At 45.0% G+C, this 25,778-nt stretch overlaps 1 protein-coding gene across 8 annotated transcripts in view; it reads right to left on the bottom strand.

The window, feature by feature from the left end:
- Positions 1–25,778, bottom strand: part of DOCK3 (dedicator of cytokinesis 3) — a 603,350-nt gene that overhangs the window by 302,040 nt on the left and 275,532 nt on the right. For all 8 annotated transcript variants that reach the window (XM_050957666.1, XM_050957672.1, XM_050957667.1 and 5 more), the window contains exons 8-9: positions 16,331–16,372; positions 14,829–14,983 (exon numbers count right to left, since the gene is read on the bottom strand). In XM_050957666.1, the coding sequence (XP_050813623.1) occupies positions 14,829–14,983; positions 16,331–16,372 (197 nt within the window). The remainder of the gene's footprint in view (positions 1–14,828; positions 14,984–16,330; positions 16,373–25,778) is intronic.

The raw sequence follows: 25,778 nt of genomic DNA, 5'->3' as shown, positions 1-25,778 counted from the left end.
GAGACCTAGATCGGTGGGGTGCTGCCTCCTGGGCACTGGGGTCCAGCTAAAGGGGCACTGGGGTCCAGGGAGGGACACAGGGGCCAGAGAGCAGGCGGATCACCAGCCTGCAGAGGGCGCTCCGGAGCTGGAATGAGCTAATTCCTGGAAGTCACCAGCAGGAGAGGCCGCAGGGGTGAGTCTGCATTTCTACACAGCCCCATAAATTAAAGTCATACTGCCCCAGCAGAGCCTGTTGGTTAGCAATATGGAGCTGTAAACCCTGCGTTGAACAAATCTTTCTTCCAAATAAGTCCAGCCTTTTAGCGTTCTTTTATTTGGGAATCACAGCTTGGTGCCCTGGATATATTCTTTCACTAGCAGCTGTCACAGCTAATGAGTCCATGGTGGATGAGTGTAGAAGTACTCAAAGCTTGGGGAGCGTACATAATATTTTCTTTCTGCTCTTTTTGAGGTGAGAGAAAGCAAAGATGGAGTTTGCCATAGAGCTTTTATAGGCTCTAAGACTGCCTTGTTAATTGGCAGAGCTACCTTAGAAGGACTGACCAATGATAAAATGTCAACCAGATGATGCGAAGACTCCCTGACCTCTTTGTCCTATACATCTAAGCTAGCAGCCACTCTCTTCGGCCAATGTTCCCTCTAATTTTTTCCATCCATGTGCAGAATGAATTTTGTTCTGTGCAGCACTAATATTGAGTTAATGTGCAGATGTGTGCCACCGATAGAAACAAAAAACTGAGATATAATATATATTTTTAAAAAGTTATAACCATAATGAAGCTGAGGCAGCCCAAGAGAGAAAAGGCATCACACTGAAGACTGCTGTGGTGGCAAAATGATGCTAGTGGGAGCTGTGGTCACACAGAGAGACGATTCTGTTACCCACAACGACCTCTACTGGAGTCTCACAAACCCTACCCCTGGGAGAGATAGGTTTGTGGATTTGAAGGGGCACCCCGAAACCCAGGGCTGCAGTGGGGAGAGAGGATTCCCCTGGGCCCTCTCGCCTCACCTTAGCCTCGGCTCCCTGCTACAGCCCCAGAGCTGGGGGAGTCCTCTTCCTCTCTCCCTGCCATAGCCCTGGGGTTGGGGGAGAGGTGTCTCTCCCTGGCCATCTCAGTCCTACACGCCCCAAGCTCCCCACTCCCATCTTACCCCACTGCCTCCACCCACCCTTTATTCCCCCCACCTTATCTTCTTACACATCCTCTCCAGGGTCCCAGCATGCATATGGCTGCATGCCTGCATGGCTCCACTAATTAGGTGCGCGGCCTTTGATGCCCTCTTGCATGGCCATGAAGGCATGCACCTTAGAAGGAACACAGTCTTCAGCAACTCCTGATGAACTTTAAAATCAGGAGAAGGTGAAATCATGCTGGACAAAGTGGCTTTGTCTGGTGAAGATGAAGAGGAAGCCAAGACTGGAGAGAATAGAATCTCCTCTACTGGTTGTTGCTGTGGCTCTGGAACCTCCTCCGGGATGCTCGGTACCGCACCTGGTACTCGACTCTGGGGACAGAGCTGCTCAGTGTGTAGACTCAGCCCTTCTAGGTGAGGATACTTAACATACACAGTGTGGGGAAGATTAGGAAGTTGGGGGAAATCTCCAAGGGTTCCAAAAGAACCACTGATATGAGGCAGGGCATTCCCATGGGTCCCACTGAAGGGTTGCTGTGGTAAATACGAAGAAAGGATCTGTGCATAGACCTGTGGGTCTTGCTTCATGGTTGATTGGTCCTGTTTTGAGCAGGGGGTTGGACTATATGATCTCCTGAGGTCCCTTCCAACCCTGACATTCTATGATTCTACGACTCAAAGATTCCCTTTCCTCTGACAATGGCAGAGCTGATCCCATCAGTGCCAGGGACTGATGCTGGGAGCCAGGCAATGAGCAGAGCAATGCCATCATAGCAAGCTTCCTCTTAGAGGGTACCAAGAGGTTGCCTATCTGGGAAGTAAGCAACAGCAGTACTGGAGGTTGAATCACTGGCCACAGTGCCAGGGGACTGGACTCTTGTAAGGATGGAGACACCAGTACCAAAATGCAAAGCAGGTTTCTTGCTGCCTGTAAGGGTCCGGTGCTGGGGCTCGTCCCTTTCAGGCACGGCGGGGAGCCAGGGCGCCTTGCTACAAAGCAACAATCTGTCCAGGGCTCAGACCCTTCAGCGGGGCTGAGCAAACAAACAGTCTCTAAGCAAGTCAGAGTCCCGGCCCTTCAACAGGGGCTGGGCGGACACAGAGTCCGTAAGCCCGGCCCTGGAGCAGGGCGGGGCAGCAAACAGTACAGGCTCAGGCCTTTCAGCAGGGCTGAGCAAAGACAGAGCCTATAAGCCCGGCCCTGGAGCAGGGCGGGGCAGCAAACAGTTCAGGCTCAGGCCTTTCAGCAGGGCTGAGCGAATACAGCGAGTTAAACAGTACAGAAGGCCTCCTCAGGCCAGGGGGAGGGGGAGTCTGTCACCCTTGGAAGGGTGGCAGGGGGGAAGCAGGCCCTCCCACTCCACTGCGTCCCGGCCCGTGGCCCTGGCAGCGGTAAAGATTCGCTGCAGTCAGTGGGAATCCTGGCCGCAACACACTGACATTGGTTCGGGGTCCCCTGGAGCCAGACTGGGGTCGGCTACTCCCGGGCCACTTCCAATCTCCCCCTCTCTAGGTACCTGTCTCTCGCCGGCTTCGTCCGGTGGGTCCCAGACCATGGGCTCCTCAGGATACCAGCCGCAGGGGAGCTCAGGTGACTCCTCTGGATAGCGGGCGTGGGGAAGCTCAGGTAGCTCATCTGGATACCGGGCGTAGGGAAGCTCAGGTAGCTCCTCTGGATACCAGGTATGGGGAAGCTCAGGCAGCTCCTCTGGATACCAGGTATGGGGAAGCTCAGGCAGCTCCTCTGGATACCGGCCACGAGGAAGCTCAGGCCAGCGCTCTTCTGGATACCGGGCACGAGGAAGCTCAGGCCAGCGCTCCTCTGGATACTGAGCACGGGGCAGCTCAGGCCAGCGCTCTTCTGGATACCGAGCACGGGGCAGGCTGGGCCCGGCGGGAGCTCGAGCACCAGCGTCTGTCCCCTCCGGCGGCCTGCGCCTAACTGAGTGCTGGGGGCGGGTCTTTATACTTCCTGTCCCACCCCTTAACTTCTGGGGGGCGGGGACTGGCAGCGGTGGCTCCGCCCACCTCAGCATCTGTTCTGGTTCTTCCCATTCAGGCTCGGCGGGGAGCCAGGGCGCCTCGCTACACTGCCAAAAATGCCACTGCAGTAGTTGGCATCAAGATGGTCTCTTGTTACAGTGCAGAAGAAGTTGATACTGCCTCTCCCAGCATTGGGCCTGATGGTGCCCCTTGTGGCATGGAGTCGACTGTGCCAACTTAGGCACAGATTTGGAGGAGGAGTGCTTAGGTTTCAGATGCTCTCTACTCAATTCCTTCTCAACCCTCTTACCAGACTTAAGAGGGTGGAGACCTTCCTCTGGTTTCCTCTCTAGAAGCTTTGTATTTCTTCCTCAGTATGGACAAGGAAGCATGGTACTGTGATTCCACTAATTCTGGAGATGTGCTTCTTTTTGAAGCTGCAGCACTCAGCACTGACTCAGACTGGCACAGCTCGATGGTGGCCTGAGTGCTGCATCCATTAGCAAGAATTTCAGCGTAGCCTCCCTAGCCTTCATCCTAGGCTTGAACTCCCTGCAAATCTGGCATCAGTCCTTCATGTGAGCCTCTCCCAACCATTTCAGGCAGCAACTATGCAGTTTGCTCACCAGCATAGGCCTGGAGCAAGAAGCATATGGCTTGAAACCTGGCAATAATAACTGGAGATATACCAATCTCCTAGAACTGGAAGGGACCTTGAAAGGTCATCGAGTCCAGCCCCCTGCCTTCACTAGTAGGACCAATTTTTGCCCCAGATCCCTGAGTGGCCCCCTCAAGGATTGAACTCACAACCCTGGGTTTAGCAGGCCAATGCTCAAACCTGGTGACCAGGAATACTTTGGTACTGAGACTAGAAAAAAAAGAAAACAAATTGGGAAACAAGAAGTCTGAAAAACCTTTTTTTAAAATAACAGAACTAAAACTTACTAACTATCCTAACAACACTAGGAACTAAACTAAACTAAATATATGAGTATGCCATGCTGAGAGAAGAACTGTCCTGGTGTAGAACAGAGTTCCAATAACCATCATGGGTGGTAAGAAGGAACTGAGGAGGACTGGGGAGGATCTCCCCTTTATACCTGCACGCAGTGGTACACAGCAGCAGGGGAGGCTCAAGCCACCCAACCACTGAAGGAAAAAGTTTCTGATGGTCGTTCACTGAGTGCACATACACCATAGTGGAATGCACTAGTGTAATCATTCAAAGAGGAACAGTGACTTGCCTGGAAGTACACTGTCCTTACCCAGTATTGTACTGGCTGCAGGCAAAGTCTGGCAAGTGGTGTCATGGATATATATATGCAGAGGTGTCCTAATAACCTCAGGAACATGCAAACCATTGTGTATGGTCTTGTTCTTATGTCATATAAAAGCTCCTGAAGGGATCTAAATCTACCCTTCAGCAGAGTTGCTCATGCTAACCATGAGTCCAATAGGGGTCCTATGAACTCTATCATCTAGAATTCCGTGAAACACAATTTTTCTAAGTTCACCAGGAACCTTAACTGAGAGAACAGAGCGTGGACTCAATTTAGGGCTGTCTTTATTTTAATCCTGGGACTTGCTCCTGATCAGCCAACCCTTCTATGTACAAATGGACATGAAATTGCTGTTTCCTTAGATGTGCCACTACCAATGCTGGGCACTTGTTGAAAAGTCTCAGTGCCATGGAGAGTCTGAAAGGCAGAACCCTGTATTGATTACCTGAAGAACGTCCTGTGTGCCACGTGGGTGGCAGGCAGTGTTGAAGTACATGTCATACAAGTCAAGAACTGCTAACCAGTCTTGAGTCTGGAGCAATGGAACAAAGGAGGCAAGCACTACCATCCTGAATTTGAGGCAATACAAGTATTTGTTGAGTAGCCTCAGGACTAGGACAGGACAAAGACCCCATCTTTTCTTTGGAAGAAGAATATATAGTTTGTAAAAAGGCTCCCATAAAAAGGATCTCTAAAGGGGGATAGGGAAGGAGGTGGTAAAGGAACTGGATGGTATAGCCAGTGGTGATGATATTCAGCACCCATTTGTTGGTGGTAATGTCTTAGTATGCTTGATGGAATGAGGTGAGGAGGCTTCTGAAAGAGGTGCTCCATAGACTGACTCTGCTGGAGCTCTCAATCTGTCAAATTTGATGGTGTGTGAGCAAAGTGCAGTGCATTGCTGAAACTGAGGAAGACTGATGTCCTCAAGTGTATCTCTGCTGCTTTTGAATCCTGTGGCACCTTATAGACTAACAGACATTTAGGAGCATGAGCTTTCGCGGGTGAATATCCACTTCGTCGGATGCATGTAGTAGAAATTTCCAGGGGCAGGTATATATATGCAAGCAAGAAGCAAGCTAGAGATAACAAGGTTAGTTCAATCAGGGAGAATGAGGTCCTGTTCTAGCAGTTGAGGTGTGAAAACCAACGCAGGAGAAACTGGTTTTGTAGTTGGCAAGCCATTCACAGTCTTTGTTTAATCCTGAGCTGATGGTGTCAAATTTGCAGATGAACTGAAGCTCAGCAGTTTCTCTTTGAAGTCTGGTCCTGATGTTTTTTTGCTGCAGTATGACCACCTTAAGATCTGATATTGTGTGGCCAGGGAGGTTGAAGTGTTCTCCTACAGGTTTTTGTATATTGCCATTTCTAAAATCTGATTTGTGTCCATTTATCCTTTTCCATAGAGACTGTCGAGTTTGGCCAATGTACATAGCAGAGGGGCATTGCTGGCATATGATGGTGTATATTACATTGGTGGATGTGCAGACAGACAGAGACCAACACCTACAAGATCTCCACCAAGCATTCTCAAAACTACAATACCCGCACGAGGAAATAAGGAAACAGATCAACAGAGCCAGACATGTACCCAGAAGCCTCCTACTGCAAGACAAACCCAAGAAAGAAACCAATAGGACTCCATTGGCCACCACATACAGTCCCCAGCTAAAACCCCTCCAACGCATCATCAAGGATCTACAACCCATCCTGGACAATGATCCCACACTTTCACAGGCCTTGGGTGGCAGGCCAGTCCTCGTGCACAGACAATCTGCCAACCTGAAGCATATTCTCACCAGTAACTGCACACCGCACCATAGTAACTCTAGCTCAGGAACCAATCCATGCAACAAACCTCGATGCCAACTCTGCCCACATATCTACACCAGCGACACCATCACAGGACCTAACCAGATCAGCCACACCATCACCGGTTCATTCACTTGCACCTGTAGGAGAACACTTCAGCCTCCCTGGCCACACAATATCAGATCTTAAGGTGGCCATACTGCAGCAAAAAAACTTCAGGACTTCAAAGGGAAACTGCTGAGCTTCAGTTCATCTGCAAATTTGACACCATCAGCTCAGGATTAAACAAAGACTGTGAATGGCTTGCCAACCACAAAACCAGTTTCTCCTCTGTTGGTTTTTACACCTCAGCTGCTAGAACAGGACCTCATTCTCTCTGATTGAACTAACCTTGTTATCTCTAGCTTGCTTCTTGCTTGCATATATATATCTGCCCCTGGAAATTTCCACTACATGCATCCGATGAAGCGGGTATTCACTCACGAAAGCTCATGCTCCTAAACAAAGTCTGTTAGTCTATAAGGTGCCACAGGATTCTTTGCTGCTTTTACAGATCCAGACTAACACGGCTACCCCTCCGATACTCTGCTGCTTTTTACAGTGATATTCTGGCTGACTACAGTAGGGCAACATAAGTTGTATTTGCTGGTGCTGTAGCTGATGGTACAAATTTTGCAGTACACTGGAGATGTGCAAATCCAAGCGAACATAGAATTACCTTGAAGTCCTCGAGTAAGTGTAAGATACTGTTGGTTTTCTTGCTAAAAAGCCTCTAAGAACATAAGATCGGCCATACTGGGTCAGATCAAAGGTCCATCTAGCTCAGTATCCTGTTTTCCAACAGGAGCCAATGCCAGGTGCCCCAAAGGGAATGAACAGAACAGGTAATCATCAACTGATCCATTTCCTGAAGCCCATCCCCAGCCTCTGGCAAACAGAGGCTAGGAACACTATCCCTCCCATCCTGGCTAACAGACATCGATGGACCTATCCTCCATGAATTTATCTAGTTCTTTTTTGAACCCTGTTATAGTCTTGGCCTTCACAACATCCTCTGGCAAGGAGTTCCACAGGTTGACTAATTGTGCATTGTGGGAAGAAATACTTCCTTTTGTTTGTTTTAAACCTGCTGCTTATTAATTTCATTTGGTGACCCCTAGTTCTTGTGTTATGAGAAGGAGTAAATAACACTTCCTTATTTACTTTCTCCACACGAGTCATGATTTTATAGACCTCAATCATATCTTCCCTTAGTAGCCTCTTTTCCAAGCTGAAAAGTCCTAGTCTTATTAATCTCTCCTCATACCCCTAATCATTTTTGTTGCCCTTTTCTGAACCTTTTTCAACTCCAATACATCTTTTTTGAGATGAGATGATCACATCTGCATGCAGTATTCAAGATATGGGCGTACCATGGATTTATATAGAGGCAATATGATATTTTCGGTCTTATCATCTATCCCTTTCTAAATGATTCCCGACATTGTTTGCTTTTTTGATTGCCGCTGCAATGTTTTCAGAGAACTATCAACAATGACTCGAAGACCTCTTTCTTGAGTGGTAACTACTAATTTAGACCCCATCATTTTATATGTATAGTTGGGATTGCTTACTCCAATCTGTTGCAGCTATTTCCCTGGGCCTCTTCCTACCAGGCCCATTTTATCTCCAGCCCTATCTCAGGGCCAGCATCCTCAGATTTGTTGCTATCTCCAAGCCAGAATGAAGCACCTTTCTTCATTTGTCTGGTCCTAGCCAGGAACTGACCTGCTAAGCCCTGCAGCTCCTTTTATCTGAGCATACTGGACTCTGACTGGCTGCTTCCATGAGGCCTCTCTAGGCAGGCCTGAAGCACCCACCTTCGCTGCTCCTTTCTTGTCACTTTGCTGTTTCTTGGGACATGGTTTAGTATGACTGTGTGGCCTCCTGTAGGGAGCCACAAAAGCTAAGTACACCATGTCACAGTGCCTTAGAGCAGTTTAGCTTATTTCCCTTTCCATACAGGAACAGCTATAGTACTATAAAGCACCTCTATACTACATCCACATTGGAGATGGGGGCTGCATTGCTTTAACTATTCTGGTATAGTTGAAGCAGTACAACTTGTGTGTTTTAGGCATCCCTAGTGAATAGGTCTCCCTATGTGTGAGATAGACTAATGATTGTGGTTTGCCACTTGCAATTTTTCTTAATTCATTGGAGTTGTAGTCTGCAGTCTCCAGCCTTCAAGTTGCAGATTCTTGGTCATGGTTTGTACTTCTGTGATCAGAATGTGAACAGAAGTACTTGAACCTGGAAAGTACTCAAACCTGGTATATTTTCTTGATATGCTTTGCCATTAGTGCTGTAGTGGCGAGTGCCTACCACAGAGCTCTTGCTGGGTCTAACAGTCCCTCATTTATGGCTGATTCAGAGGCTTATAAAATATCAAACAGATATCTCATTGATTGCTTCAAGAGATGGAGCTTCAGTCTTGGTTCTTTCAATTTTTGAGTATGAATGCAGGAGAGGCAAACCAAGCAACTGTATAGCATTCACCCACACATAACTTGTTTGTAAGAAGAATTAGTCTATCACAGGATGAACAAGACTTGAAGACTGCAGATTTTCAGTCTGCAATCTTGAGGTCCTTATACGGGGGGAGGGGGAAGGATGGAAGGGGGATCTGGACAAGGGTGGTCTGGTTGAAGAAATCTGAACCAGACAGAGGCTTATTCTGTCCAAGATGTTAAAACTAAAGGACTGAAGGCTGTTATGAAAATTTTCAGAAGTTAAACAAAAATAGCTCATGATAGAGAGCCCGCAGGTGGTACATCACAAGGTTCTTTCTCACTGTTGTAGGCAGTAAGATGGAACTGAGGGAGGGACAGTCACTTTGCCCTTTATGTCCTCGCACAATAACCAGGGCCATCTGTGGCCTCAACATACACTGCTAGCCAAAAAAATCTGATCTTCCCTGCATGAAGTATATGCATACCTACAGTGGGATTCACACATATCAAAAGAACACACAGTTACTGGTGCGAGTGGTTAGCCAATGTTTGGGGTCCTACCATTTGTTTCCATTAGGATGAGAAGCTGATGATAGAGTCAGGTGTTCCTTTGATGCAATCTCATTTATTTACAAATCCTGTTTTCCTGAACACAATAGGAATCAAACAACAGGAGATGGGTTTTTTGCTCACAGTTCCAAACCTCTTTCCAGTCAGCACTCTGTCCAAAAAGCTCTCTCAGAACCACATTTCCAGTGCTTTTCTTAATGACTCATTGGCTTTTCTGCGTCTATCTCTGTCTGCTTCTGGCAGCTTCTCATTCCCAGACACAGCTTCACCAAACAAAGCAACCATCATGCTCACCAGCTTCAACAAGGTTTGTGACTGTCTATATGCTTAAGACATGCTTGCTGGGAACCATCCAACCTTCAGCCTGGGAATAACTAAGAAAATCATTGTTTTCTTCATTGAGAACTGAATGCACAGAGGTTTGCTTGGTTTCACTCTGATGTACTATTTTACAATAGAAAATAGGTGTAGTGGCTAAGTGGTTAAGGCACTTGACTAGAATCTTGAAGCTCATGGATTAAAGTCTTGCTCAATCTCATACTGAAAAGCACCTCCAGTTCATTCAGCTGCAAAATGTGTACCTGATCCATCCAGTTAGGGCTGTCAGACATGATGTTGGCTGCATCGCCCCCTTGTATACTGTTGGCTATGACATTGACATTCCTGAACCACATCAGCCTATTGAGCCATTGACTCGGGAATATTTGACTATTTTCCAAAGCATACTGAGAGGGGGGAAAACCTTTATTGCTCAAAAGCTAAAAAAACGTTTTTATATCTACTTTAAAAGAAACATTTATCTTTGTTTTCTTTTCTGGTTTAGGAAAGATAATTTCCTGTCTTCAAGAGTTAAGTGCAGCTCAGCCTCTCATCCCAGTCTTCCTGCACCTCTTCCTTTGGGAAGTTAGGGCAATATTAAAACTGATGTTATTGTCACTATAGATGCTCACTGGTGCATGATACAACCCCAAGAGCACAATAACAACTGTTTGCATTTCTGAGGCACTTTTGTATGCATTCAAGTATCTCAGAAGCCCTTGTACTTTCCTCTTCATGGTCAGCATTATTTTCAGCTTCTTTTGGTTGCCAGTTATACAAAAAGCCTCTTCAGGTATTTCCCATCTTCCTTTGTGCACCATTCCCCCAGATGTTGCCATTCAGGCCCTGATTCAGCAAAGCGTTTAAGCACATCATTAACAAAGATTGTGGGTAACTTCATCCCTATTCAGCAAAGCACTTAAGGATGAAGTCACATTTAGTTCAAAAGGATTTAAGCATATACTTAACTGTTTTCCTGAACTGGGTCATAGAATGATAAGATCATAGGACTGTAAGGGACCTTGAGAGGTCCAACCTAAATTTAAGCCCATTGTTTCTTGTCCTGTCCTCAGTGGATAAGGAGAATATTTTATCACCTCTGCTTTATAGCAACCATTTATGTACTTGAAGATTGTTATCATGTCCCCTTTTAGTCTTCTCTTCTCCAGATTAAACAAACACAATTTTTTCAATTTTTCTTCATAGGTCATGTTATCTAGACCTTTAATCATTTTTGTTTCTTTCCTCTGGACTTTCTCCAATGTCTCCACATATTTCCTGAAATGTGGTGCCCAGAATTGGACACAATACTGCAGTTGAGGCCTTATCAGCATAGAGTAGAGCAGAAGAATTACTTCTTGTGTCCTGCTTACCACACTCCTGCTAATACATCCAAGGAACGATGTTTGCTTTTTTTGCAACAGTCTTACACTGTTGTCTCATATTTATCTTGTAAGCAACGATGACCCCCAGATCCCTTTCCACAGCACTCCTTCCTAGGCAGTCCGTTCTCATTTTGTATGTGTGCAACTGATTGTTCCTTCCTAAGGGAGTACTTCGCATTCCTCTTTACTGAATTTCATCCTATTTACTTCAGACCATTTCTCCATTTTTTCCAGATCATTTTGAATTTTAATCTTATCATCCAAAACACCTGCAACCCCTCTCAGTTTGGTATTGTCTGCAAACTTTTTTTTTTGCAAGTCTTACACTGTTTTCTCATATTTATCTTGTAAGCTAAACTTACTAAACCACTACCACTACTTTATTAGTGTACTCTCTATGCCATTAGCTAAATCACTGATTAAGATATTGATGAGAAACAGAACCAGGACCAATCCCTGTGGGACTCCACCTGATATGTCCTTCCAGCTTGACCGTGAACCACTGATAACTACTCTCTAGAAACAGTTTTCCAAGCAGTTATGCACCCACCTTATAGTAGCTCCATCTAGGTTGCATTTCCCTAGTTGTTTATGAGAAGGTCATGAGAGACAGTATCAAAAGGCTTACTAAAGTCAAGATATACATCATCTACTGCTTTCCTACATCCACAAGGATTGTTACCCTGTCAAAGAAAGCTATTAACTTGGTTTGACACGATCTGTTTTTGACAAATCCATGCTCATTGTTACTTACCTTATCATTCTCTAGGCAATTGTAAATTGCTTGCTTACTTATCTGTGCCATTATCTTTCCAGGTACTGAAGTTAAGGTGACTGGTCTGTCATTCCCCAGGTTGTCCTTATTTCCCTTTGTATACATTGGCACTATATTTTCCATGATTTTTTGAAGATAATCGCTAATACACCACTACCTCGATATAATGCCACCTGATATAACACAAATTTGGATATAACGCGGTAAAGCAGTCCTACGGGAGTGGGGGGGAGGGGGCTGTGCACTCCAGTGGATCAAAGCAAGTTCAATATAACACGGTTTCACCTATAACGCAGTAAGATTTTTTGGCTCCCAAGGACAGTGTTATATCGAGGTACAGGTGTAACTCAAATATCTCTTCAGTTAGCTCCTTGAGTATTCTAGGATGTACTTCATCAGATCCTGGCTACTTGAAGACATCTAACTTGTCTAAGTAATTTTAACTTGTTCTTTGCCTATTTTAGCCTCTGATCCTACCCCATTTTCACTGGCGTTCACTATGTTAGAAGTCCAATCGCAAATAAACTTTTTGGAGAAAACTGAAACACGAAAAAGTTATTGTTATTGTCTCCCCCTGCCATTGAGTAACAGGCCTATCTTGTCCTTGGTATTCTGCTTGCTTGTAATGTATTTGTAGAATGTCTTCTTGTTATCCTTTATGTCTCTAGCTAGTTTAATCTCATTTCATGCCTGGGCCTTTCTAATTTTATCCCTACATGCTTGTGCTGTTTATATTGATCCTTTGTAATTTGACCTAGTTTCCACTTCTTATAGGATTCCTTTTTGAGTTTCAGATAATTTAAGATCTCCTGGTTAAGCCAGTGTGGTCTCTTATGTGACAACTTCTCTCCGTCTGAAGCTATTAGAGGCCTTGCACAGGCTTATTTTCTAGCTGCACATTTGTCTTGCCCATTTCCGACTGCTGCTCTTGAACTCAGCAGTTTCTGATACTTCAGTTAATTGTTATAGAAACTGAATGTGTTTATTTGAAGTATCTAGATGTGCCATTCTCACACTAAACTTTTGGTGATAGCTATTTTTTGTTCTATTCTCTGGAGGAGCACCACGACTTTGAGTATTTTGACCAGCCAAAATAAATGTTTTAATAACTCCTATGGATAGAGGGAATCAAACAGCTGACTCAATATCAGGTCAGACTCCCTCCCTACATTCCTTAAAAGTGTTCTTGAAGATGCCCAGCTAATTGGTGGCAGACACATTTGTTTAACTATAAGAGTTAACTGATTTATTTAGGGTATTCCAATATTTCAACTTTTTTTAGTACTCTGGAGAGCCCCAAATATTAGTTGTTCTACCCCACAACTTCTTTGGAAGAATATTTTTTTCAAAATGAAACAAAAGGCAGAAAGAGCTCTGAAATTTGTTTTTTTCCCAGCTTGGGACACATTTAAATGTCAAAATGTACAAGATAGTTGTGATCACAATGGCATAAAATTCTTTTAGGGAAATGTTAAATATCTCTGTCCAAGGACCCAGACATAATTTAATCAAAGCTCAAAAGAATGATTTATAAGTGCTGCTTTTTTTCAAATAAATTGTAGATGATACCTTCCTTTTATCCTATAATTAGAATTTAAAAAAGCTTTAGTCTGGAAATCTTCAGTTTTTTCTCTAACCTGTTTTCATCACTTGTTTTTGTTGTGCAGGAGTAAGATGACATCAATAAGAGTTAAGTCAAGGATTCCCAGTGATACTAGACCTTTGCCTGCAACATTTTCTTCAGCATAAGGTGTCTCAATGACTTCTCTTGATAAACACATATACTAACTGCACTACTCAGATACAAGGCACTTGATGTGGTCATTTTCTGTTAATTTTCATCCTGGTATTTCCAAAGACCACTTATGAGAAGGAAAAAAATAGGAACTATTTCCTATCATATTGAAACCTTTAGTTTTGAGGGTCGTGCTTCCCTGGCCCCCTGGCCTCCCCTGAAGCCAGGGCCAGGACTGGGCTGCAGCTGGGCAGGGGGAACATGGATGGGGAAAGGGCGCTGAGGCTGGGGCCGCAGCTGAGGGTGGGTCTAGGGCCGGAGCCTCGCCAGGGGCCAAGGCTGGGGCGCAAGCAGAGACACAGGCGGGCTTGTGGCCGGGTGTAGCTCTGCTCCCATCCCTGGGCCGGGAATGGAGACGTGGCCAGGCCTGCAGCTGGGTTTGTCTCTGCTTCCTCCCCAGCCAGGGGTTGAGGGTGGGGCTGGAATGGCAGCTGAGCCCCCGTCCAGGTGCGGAGCCGCACCAAGGCTGGGGACAGGGTCAGACACAGGGCTGAGAATGGGGGATGTGGCTGGGGGTGGGGTCACAGAAAATCTTGGGGCAGGGCTGGGTGGCGCTCCTGGCCCACCCTCCAGGGGGGCTGGCCTCGCCCACCACAATTCCCCAAATGCTCTTCTGCACCCCCCTAGGGGGCGTGCCCCACAATTTGGGGACCTCTGCTCTAGTGGCTGCCTGTAACATACTGTACAGTCAAACTAGCCAGAAGAATGGATACCTGCAGCCATATTTAAGTATTTATATCTAACTCAGAGTGAGGAACACAAATTATTATGGTAATTCTAGCATCTCTCCAATCCACTATGATCCTTCTTAGATCACGAGGGAAAGAGTGTTTGATGATCTCAGCCAAGCACGTAAACAAACAGCTGGGCTCCTTTCAAAACTCTCATATAATATGGCACAAATCAGCATTATCACTTTTTACAGAGTAACCACTTTAACTCTGCACAAGACCTGGACTACATTAGAAAACTTTTTTAAGGCTAAGCTTTAGGACTGATCTGGAAGTTTGTACAATGACTGCCCATGCTATGTCTACTGTTAGTCAATGCTCTGAGTCACTTTCCTGAGAACTATATTTCTTACACAAAAAAGACCATACTTTGATATTTTGATGTATGCATCACAAAACTGCCAGTTGCTGAATTCATCTATCAAAATGCCTCATGACAAGTGTGAGAGGAGATAGTTCAGACATTTTTCCTCCAACCTTTGTATTCTTTGAATTCACATTCTTCCACATGTGATGAAATGCAAACAAGAAGTTGATATTGTCCTACCTGATCTGCTTGCCCTCTCGAACATCATACAAAGAAAAGAAGACATCTGTGTCCTCCCCAATAGTATTATAGGTGAAGCTCTTTAGACTGACGAAGAAGTGGTGGGACACTGGCATACGGCAAGCTTCCCCATGACGCTGACGAATTGTATCCACCTGATATTTAAAAATCAAAAACAAGTATTATTTTCTTCACAAATAGGGGCACATAACTCACATGGCAGAGTCATAACTCAGTTCTTCCTTCTCCCTGGAGTAGAAGTTCAGCCTCATGAATTAGGTGCTACATCAGAGACATATGGCAGACGTGTTTTCAGTTTTTCTAGTTTTAACTTATATATTTGTTTTTCATTGCAGTGGTTTTGGAAACAGAGATAAGATGATGTGTTACCAATCTGAAATCAATTTATCTAACCATCAAACAGACTACATCAATTCTGTTTCTCAGCCAGCGCTCCTGATTCTAGAAAATACAATTCTTCTTGTTGAGTCACACTGTTAGCAGGTATTAGAATTCTGAAAAAAATGCTTCAGAAACTGCTTCTTGCTGACTTTTTATAATAGTTGTAGCTCATTAACCACCCTGGAGATGAGAGATGTGGAACTGGCTATGTGAGATTAGGGGGAAGGAGGGATTTGGGGTCTAAAATAGTGAGGTCTCTGTTAGGAAAGTCTAGGACAATTTAGAGAGAAAGCTTAGGCTGGGGGGTGTGGGCATATCTTTTATTTTTGATATTTGAGTAACCAAAAGAGCCAAATCCCAAGAAGGGTGTACATTTGGGCCTAATACCAGTTACATCATTTATACCAGTGGAAAGCATGTGTAAAATACTACCATTCTAATTTGACAGTGTTTTATTTCTATTTTGCACTGGTGTAAATAAAAACACTATGTGCAGGTCAACAATCAATTTGAGCCAATTCTGTTCAGAATGAGCTGGGAATGTATTTCTGTACAGGGACAATGTTAAGATTTTAGTTTTCAAATTTGCCCTATCTTTGAAGGTACAATCTAAATGTAAAAATTCTCTAAATTTTACAATAAATCAAGGTATAACAGAGTACATTCACAACCTACAATACCTGTTAGAAGCCCCAGTCATTTAAAGCTGGAAATTTTGGGAACTACCAATCCGATTCCAGAGATTCTGTGACGAAGCAGGAACTAGGTGACAGTAAGGCTAATTAAAAGGCAGCTTTTCAGGGGAAACAGTGTGGGGATGGAGAGGAGAGAGACCTAGATAGGTAGTTGTTACTTGTGGGTGACTCCATGGCAGAAGCCCTGGTAAGAGCAGCAGCTTGAGTTAAGGAAAAGGAGGCTCAGACATAGGCTAGAGAGGGACCCAAGGAAAGGATGAATGATGCTTTGAGATCTTTGAATGAAAGGCTCTATATAAGTATCAGTCAGTCAGCAATTTGCATTATTTCTTTACATTCAGATACATTATCACAGACTTAATGGAAAAAAAAAGACATAATGCCAGGGTTTTGTAGCAATCTTACCTGTGTTGTGCTTTGCTGGACACTGTGCCTACTTGATAAATGCTGTGGAGGAAAAAAGAATAAAAATAGAAATTGTTTATTATATGAGAAACATTTGTATTCACTTTATACAGCATTGGACCACTATTTTTAAAAATTAATTTTCAACCCTAAAATTCTCCTGCCTATATTCTCTTCTCTCTATGTATTCCTCTAACTGTTACTGTGTCCTTTATCATAAATATACTAGATATTTCTGAGATCAGAACAAACTGATTTTTCAGTTTATTTTCATAATTCAGAATGATTTTCTTTTATTTGTGTTATTCATTCAGACATACACCAATACCACTAGCTTTTCTGACAATCTTTTTATACTTAATCGAGATAATTTAAGGGTGGTGTTGCCTTAACTTTGAATGTAAAAGGCTCTTACAGACCTGATAGCATTTAAAATTGTCTTTGTATTTCATTTGATACTTTCCATGTTCAAATTTTGCACAGATCTGGACTGTGTGATACAAAATGAAATGCCAGTAAACATTTGAAGACATTTTCACTAATCTCAAATAGTCAACACCTGTACAAAAACATTTGTAGTAAGAGCAACATCTCTGAAATTGTAACTCACAGGATGATCCTGTTTTTTCATGCTAAAGAGTAACATTATAATCAGAAAATGGACTGCAAGTCTCTAACTGTGCTTGTTTAATTACAGAGGAGAGATTTAAATATTAATCTAAATCTAAATTGATGTTTGAGAGTTTTGTTTTTTTAATGTCTTGTTAATGATTTTGCCATGCCTCGTTATGTACATTCATTTAAACTTTAGTATTTAAAAAATGAAATATCTTGTCAACATGATCAACAGAATAGATTATGTCTTTCCCCTCTCTTAATACCCTACCCCTTTCAGACACGTCTAAGACCTTGTTCTGACAAACCCGAACACACTACCTAGCAAAACCTGCATGATTTGTTGTCAAAATGGCAGCAGTTGCAGGAACAGAAATTCAACAAACCAAGAGCTTCAGCAACATCATCTCCTGACCACAGCATTCTTATGAGTCTTGCAGTCAAAAAAAATGAATAAAAACAGAGGAAAAAGGCCATTTTATTTATGGAATTGAAAGATAGTCTATACAAAAGAATAAGCTTTACAAGAGACTGAAATTAAATAATACAATTGGAGATCAATTAATTTGCATTTTAACAGTAGTGGGCCACTGTATTGATGATCTGATAGGACACAGCAATGACCTACAAAAAAGTGGAAATGAGTAAGCCACTGCTGCATGACTCAGATGCACTAAGAAGCACAAGAGGTTAAATCCATAAAAAGATTTAGGCACCTAAGTGTCTGCTGGTAAAGTCCCCTTAAACCTGCCACTGGGCACGTGCACAGCAATCTCAGTCCTGTGCCTAGTTGGGATCCTCAGACTAGGCATTCTCTCTCCTATCTTGCTTGCAGGGCCTGATCTGGCAGGCATTCTCAGAGGTCACCTAACAGATCAGATCCCACACAAAACTTATCTAGAGGAGGAAGTGATGATGGTGATGTTGCTTCCACCTTACAATGTTTGGCCCTATGGTTAGAGCACTTCCCATGGACATGGGAGACTTGGGCTCAACCGCCCCCTCCCCCCCCAGCCCGGATAGTCTAGGCTGGGTCTCTCTCCAACTCTCCTGTAGAAGCCATTCTACTTTGTATAAATAATTAAATATTTATTGGGTCAGAGAAAGAGCCGGAATGATTCTCTAACCCAGTGGCTAGGGCATTCACCCAGTACGTGAGAGACCTAAGTTTGAGTCCTTCTTCCAATCTTGTCCCACCTTCTTTTTGCAAGAAAGGACTTAGGTGCCTAGCTCCAGGAGAAGGTTCATGGCTGTGAATCTCAAACGAAAATAGGCATTTCCCTCAGACCTGGACTTAGGCACGTAACTTCCTTTGAGGGGCAGGGTTTAGGTCATACCAGGGCTTAAGTCTTCAGCATTTCATATTAGTTAGTTTAGACAGTTCCCCACTCAACTTGCTGGCATTTGTGGATCCCATTCTTAGGTACTTAACTCTCCGCAGGAGTTATACAGGGTACCTGGTTCAGTGTTATAAATTCCATTAGATGACAGGGAGTCTAAAATTTAGGCACTGCAATGCTTAGACTAAGTCCTATTTTAGGATCTAGTCCAAGGCCTTTTGTCTTCTTTAACCACAAGAGAATTGCAGCAATAGCTTACTAATGCACACTCACTCCTATTTCTGACTCATCATAGCTTACTACTACATTATAATGACTAATAGGGCTATTAAGAGTATGGCTTATTAATCTTATACTTCATTATTTTTGAACACTCTTCCTAAAGTTTTGTGGGTTTTTTTATGCAATGTATCCATCAACCGTGAAAAATGATCGTTTCAATCCTCATGTTGAATATACTTATTGTTTATTTTTCTAACCCACTCTCTCTTTTAAAAAGTTGTTCCCTGAACTGTTTGCATCCTCTTCCCCTCCTCCCACTCCATCCCTATCCCCAGAAGTAGGGAACAGGTGTTCTCAGTGAGTTTCAATGATGAGGTCTCAATGTGCCTAGAGAGAGTTTGGTGTACGACTATGGATTCATCAAAAAAGCCCAAACAGCACATTACATTTGCATTTGAACTAACACTATTCCTACAGATAAACTAAAAATATTTTGTACTCAGCTCTGAAAACAGTCTCTCCCCTCCATTACCGTCACAGATCACCATAGTACACAGATGACATGCAAAAAATGGCATGAAATGGAAGATGGCTAGAATTTGGCACATGATATCTGAGTCTCATTTCTATAAAACATTTTTAATCTTATCTTGTGGCTGTGATGGAGGCAAAGATGAGTTTTTTCCCTTCCCTCAGGGCATCTACAAAGCCCCAATCAGTAGTGTTCTAGGTGATGAGCATCCACACTGTGTCTACTTGCATGCAAAGGCAAAATGCTTCAAATTGTGGGGAATTTTTAATGTATACATGCTATTTTCATTTTTATTACATATTTACAAATATTTTTTAGAAAGCTTAGAGAGGTTTCCAGTTCTGTATAACAGCTGTATAAAAGCTGCCATGCTCAACTCTGTTTGAGCTCCCTATGTATCTTGTTGTTTTGACATCAAATGTTATGTTCATTGCAAGTCTATTTCTAGTTTCTCTCTACTTCAAAACTTCCTTCAAAACTAGTGTATTTGTAAGAAATCCTGATATATTACTTATCTTATCTTAAAAATAAAAAGTTCAATTTAAAGACAAACAGCTGAGGCCTGGAAGAAACATGATCAGTAGCTCTGTCTTCTGCCCATCTACAGTACTCACCCTGTAGGCATTTCAGAATGATGCATAAATAAACGTTCAATTAATCAAAACGAAGGCTAAACAAATGTTTAGAGGCTAGATTTAAACCCTTCTAAAGATTTGCAGATATCTCCAGTGTCCCACTGTTACTGCTGTGCTGCTGGGCCTATACTACTGACCGATGTAGATTAAATCCAGCAGCAATTCCAATGGCAAGCTGATTTACAGGAAGCTCCATGGAACAGTTTCACAACTCAGAATATATTTCCCCACAATGTTATATAGGTTAAAAACAATGTACATACCAACAAATACTATTCAGCTTACACCATTTAAAAAAATGCACATTTTCATATGGAAAGGGTAATTTGTTTTTCTTAGAAAACAACATTAATTTTAGGTAAATTTTGTTCATGTTAAGCCACATTGTTCAGCTTCATAATCAGTAACCTGATTCACAAGGCCTAAGACAAAATGATTCTGACAAGAGAGGAGATGAAAAAGAAAAGTTATTTACCTGTACAATAACTGGAGTTTATCTTAGATGTGTGGATCCCTATCTGTAGTCTATTAGAAGAGTGTATGTACTCTATGTGCCCAAGACTGGAAGATCTCTTCTTGCAGACTCCATTGGTCCATAGCTGCACTCTTCTCCTTCTTGAGCGCTGAACTGAGGGCATAAGTGGCAGTGTGGACTGACTGCCTCTCTTGTTTCCTTTCTACTGTGAATAGCCATAGGCCAAGGCTCTGCAGTAGAAGGGAAAGAAGGTGTATAGTGGAATACAGATAGGGACCACGTATCTTAAAGAACTCCAATTATTATGCAAGGTAAGTAACCTTTCTTCTTCGAGTGATGGTCCTTATGTGTATCCACTCAAGGTGATTCACGAACAGTATTCATTGAGGAGGGTAGGTTGGTCTGCATCTGCTCTACTACCAGTTGGAGGACTGCTCTGCTGAAGGGTGCATCTACTGTAGAAGATCATACAAGAGCATAATGGTTCACAAAGGTGTGAACAGAGCTGCTCTACAGATCTCCAGAAGAGGGCTATCTTGAAGTGAAGCAACAGTTGCAGCCTGGGCTCTGGTCAAGTGGGCCTTTGTGTGGGAGATGGGCTGCCATTAACTCATAACAAAGGATGGTGCAACCTAAAATACATTTGGAAAGTCTCTGTGAAGAGATTGCTTGCCCTCTCATATGTACCATAAAATAGACAACAGTTCAGGAGATTTCCTGAAGGGTTTTGTCTTCTGTAAATAGAATGACGAGGGTCATCATGCATCCAGGGAGTGTAGTTTCTTGTCCTGTCTGGTGGCATGTAGTTTCAGATAGAAGATAGGTAAATGGATGACCTGCTTTAGATAAAATTACTATGTGGATGAATTTGTGGGGTAACCTCAGGGAAATTTTGTCCTTATGGAAGACAGTATAAGCTGGTACAGCCACAAAAGCTCCCAGTTCACCTACTCTTCTGGCTCAGGTGATTGCTATCAGCAAAGCAACCTTCACAGATAGATGAAAGAAGAAACATGAGGCTGAGTTGAAATGGAGTTTTCATTAATGCTTTACAGGTCTTGGTGGACATAGCATATCAGGGTAGGGTTCAGTATCGGGGAAAGATTCTGTCCCTTCAGAAGCAGTATTGTAGTAGGATGGGCAAAGACTGAATGGCTGTCCACCAGCGGGTGAAAGGCACTAATAGTTTCCAAAAATATTCATGAGAAGCTGAGTGAAAGTCCTGACATTTTTAGAAAGAAGAGGTAATCCAGAATAGTAGGGATATCAACATCTTCTGGGGGGTGATACTGGACAACAATGACACCAACCCAGAAAATCTTTTCCATTTTGCTATATAATATTTCCTTGTGGAATCTTTTCTACTACTGCTAAGGATGGATTGTACTGCCTCTAACCATGACTTTTCTAGGTCTGTCATCCATCCAAATATCATGCTGCTATTTGGAAGGATGCCAAGGTCTGGTCTACACATCCACATCCCTGATTACCATAGCCATGTTGACATAATCCCTAGGCACAGCTAGGTCAATGGAAAAATGCTTTCAGCAAACTAGCTAATGTCACTCTGCTGCTGTAGACTGCATCTATGTAATGGAGTTATGCAGCATAGCTATGTTGCCGTAACTATGCCACTATAGTCCCTGTAGATTAGACATGGCCTGAGTTGGAGTGTTTCATCTTGCCTTTGTCCTAAGCCAGTAGGTCGGAGAGGAGCTGAATATAGATCCACAAGCACAAGGACTCAGGAACCAGGACTGCCTGGGCCACCCCTAGTTGCAATCTGGATCACCAGCACTCTATTTTGATCTTCCTCACAGCTTGAGTAAAGGTGGGATGGGTGAAAAAGGATACATCAGTCGTCCTGACTACTAAACTAGAAACGTGTCCCATCTGGAGTCATGGCCTAGAGCTACTCTGGAGCTGTAGGCTGGATATTTCTTGTTCTCCTGAGATGCAAAGAGATCCCCAAATGGGAATCTCCACTGATTAAGCTGCTCTCTGTATCACCAAGTTGTGTAGTTCCCACTAGTGGTGTCTGGAGAAGTATCTGCTGAAAGGTGCATGGCTAAAAAATGGTTACGCACCTTTTTGTAACTGTTGTTCTTCGAGATGTGTTGTTCATGTCCATTCCAAGAAGGTGCGTGCATGCCGCGTGCACGCCAGATGGAAGATTTTCCCTAGCAGCGTCCGTAGGGTCAGCCTTGGCACCCCTGCCGTGGCGCCTCCATGGCGCTCTATATAGGGGCCTGCTGACCCTCCACCCCCTCAGTTCCTTCTTGCCGACACTCCGATAGAGGGGCAGGCGGGTGGGTATTGGAATGGACACTAACAACACTTCTCGAAGAACAACAGTTCAAAAAGATGAGTGACTGTTTTTTCTTCTTCGAGTGATTGCTCATGTCCATTCCAAACAAGTGACTCACAAGCCTGAACTTAGGTGGTGGGGTCGGAGTTCACTGCGGATTGAAGCACTGCGCAGCCAAAGGCTGCATCGTCTCTGGCCTGGTGCGTGATGGCATAGTGCGACGTAAATGTGTGGACTGAAGACCACGTGGCAGCTCTACATATTTCCTGTGTCGGGATCTGAGCCAGGAACAAAGTGGAGGAGGCCTATGCCCTTGCTGAGTGGGCCGTGATCGGCAGGGCAGGCACCTTAGCCTGATTGTAGCATTCGCAGATTCAGGCCGTGATCCAGGAGGAGATACGCTGTGATGAGACTGGGAGTCCCCTCATCCTGTCGGCCACGGCAACAAAGAGCTGGGTTGATTTACTGAACGGGTTTGGTCTGTTCAATATAGAATGCTAGGGCCCTGTGGATGTCCAGGGAATGCAGTCTGCGCTCTGTGCTGGAGGAGTATGGCTTTGGATAAAACACAGGGAGAAAAATGTCTTGACCCATGTGAATTGGGAGACTACCTTCGGAAGGAACGCCAGATGTGACCTAAGTTGGACCTTATCTTTATGAAAGACAGTGTATGGGGGCGCGGATGTCAGCGTCCTGAGCTCCGAGGACCTCCTGGCCGAGGTGATAGCCACGAGGAATGCGACCTCATATGAGTGATATAGCAGAAAGCACAAAGCCAGAGACTCGAAGGGGGGCCTTGTGAGGGCAGAAAGAACCAAATTGAGGTCCCAGGCCGGGGCTGGTTGTTGAATATGTGGAAACAGTCTGTCCCAGCCCTTGAGGAAGCAACCAACCAGTGGGTTTGCGAAAACCGAAGCAACTTGCTCTCCTGGGTGGAACGCTGAGATGGCCGCCAAGTGGACTCGAATGGAAGAGATGGAAGGTCCTAGCTGTCTCAGATGAAGAAAATAATCCAGGATAAGAGGGATTGGGGTGAGCAAAGGAGCCTGTCCCCGCTGTTCGGCCCAGATGGAGAAGCGTTTCCACTTAGTCATGTAAGTGGCCCTGGTAGAGGGTTTTTCTGCTACCAAGCAGGACTTGCCTGACCTGTTGAGAGCACTGCATCTCCACAGGATTCAGCCACGGAGCATCCAGGCTGTGAGGGGGAGTGACTCCAGATTCGGGTGTCGGAGGTGGCCCCGATCCTGTGTGATCAAGTCTGGGAGCAGGGGCAGAGTGAGGGGCGCCTGAGTAGACATATGCACGAGTGACGTGTACCAGTGTTGGCACGGCCACGCCAGCGCTATCAGGATGACACAAGCGCGATCCCTGCAGATCCTGAGGAGTACCCTGTGGACCATGGGAATCAGGGGAAAGGCGTAAGCAAACCCTCTTCCCAGGAGAGGAGGAAGGCATCCGTCAAAGACCCCGGACTGCAGCCTATGAGGGAGCAGAAACGTTGACACTTCTTGTTTTCTCTCGAGGCAAAAAGGTCTACCTGGGGATAGCCCCCGAGACAGAAAATTGAGCATACTACATCTCAGTGAAGGGACCACTCGTGACCCTGGAATGAGCGGCTGAAAGCATCCACCAGTCCGTTCTGCTCCCCTGGAAGGTAGGATTCTGTTAGGCAAATTGCATTCCGAACGCAAAAGTCCCATAACGCGAGGGCTTCCCGGCACAGAGGAGAGGAGCATGCATCCCCCTGTTTTTTGATATAGAACATTGCCGATGTATTGTCCGTGAGGACTGAAACACACCTGCGTGCCGGGTGAGATTTGAAGGTTAGGCATGCTAGACGCACTGCTCGTAGCTCCCTGACGTTGATGTGCAAGGAGAGGTCCTCTGGTGACCACAGGCCTTGGGTCCTGAGGTTCCCCAGATGCGCCCCCTACCCCAGATCTGATGCGTCTGTTACCAAGGAGAGGGAGGGCTGGGGCCTGGCAAAAGGTACCCCCGCGTACACCTCCCGTGGGTCAAGCCACCACTGGAGGGAATCAAGCACCATTCGGGGGAGCGTCACCACAGAGTCTAGGGCGTCCCTGGCTGGCAGGTACACAGTCGCCAACCAGGACTGGAGAGGGTGCAGCCTGAGCCTGGCGTGGCTCACCACATAAGTGCACGCCGCCATGTGACCCAGTAACCTGAGGCAGTTTCTTGCTGTGGTGATCAGGACAGGTTGGAGACCGAGAATGACCTTGGACATGGACCGGAACCTGGACTCCAGTAGGTACGCCCCGGCGTATGTTGAGTCCAGAACTGCCCCTATAAATTTTATCATTTGAGTGGGAGACAGGGTGGACTTGGCTTCGTTCAGCAGGAGGCCGAGCTCGAGGAAGGTTTGTCTGATGAAGACCACCTGAGCCTCTACCTGTGCCTTGGCACGGCCCTTGATGAGCCAATCGTCCAGGTAGGGGACGATCCTCTGCTTGCTCAGGAAGGCTGCCACAACTACCATGCACTTTGTGAAAACCCTCAGGGCTGCTGAGATGTCTGAAAGGCAGTACTGTGAACTGAAGACGAGCGTTGCCCACAACGAATCTGAGGTAATGCCTGTGCTGGGGGATTATGACAATATGAAAATATGCATCCTTCAAGTCTAGGGCGGCATACCAGTCCCCTGGATCCATGGACGGAATGATAGAGAACAGGGAGATCATTCAGAACTTGAGCTTCTTTACAAACTTGTTCAGATGCCGCAAGTCCAGAATAGGTCTGAGGTCCCCTTTCACCTTTGGTATTAGGAAATAATAAGGAGTAGAAGCCCCTGCCCCCGAGTTCCTGAGGAACTTCCTCCATTGCCCCTGCTGTGAGGAAGGACTGTACTTCCTGAGTTAGAAGTTGCTCGTGAGAAGGGTCCCTGAAGAGGGACGGGGAGGGGGGCTGGTGGACCGGGAGGGAGGAGAACTGGATAGAATATCCCCTCTCTACCATGCGAAGCACCCAACTATCCAATGTGATTCGGGACCAGGCACGGTAAAAAGGGGACAGACGTGACCCAAAGGTAGGGTTGGGAGGATCCAGAGTCCTGACTGGTAGGTCGTCCCTGACCATACCATCAAACTGGGGGCCTAGGCCCCGATGGTGGCCTTGTCTGGTCGGATGACTGGCCGGAGGGCTGATGTTGGTGCCTCCTTCTGCCATTCCTGCCTCGCCTGCGCCCGGCGTCTGAGCGGTTCTGAAACTGGTAAGGACGTGGGGATGGTTGAGGTCTGAATTGCCTGCGCTGGGTTACTGGGGTGTGCAAGCTCAGGGAGTGAAGGGTAGCCCTCGAATCCTTCA

This window comes from Gopherus flavomarginatus, chromosome 6 (assembly GCF_025201925.1).
Source record: "Gopherus flavomarginatus isolate rGopFla2 chromosome 6, rGopFla2.mat.asm, whole genome shotgun sequence".
Taxonomy (NCBI): Eukaryota; Metazoa; Chordata; order Testudines; family Testudinidae; genus Gopherus; species Gopherus flavomarginatus.
Note: the sequence above shows the minus strand (reverse complement) of the source record. Positions and strands in the feature narration are given on the sequence as shown.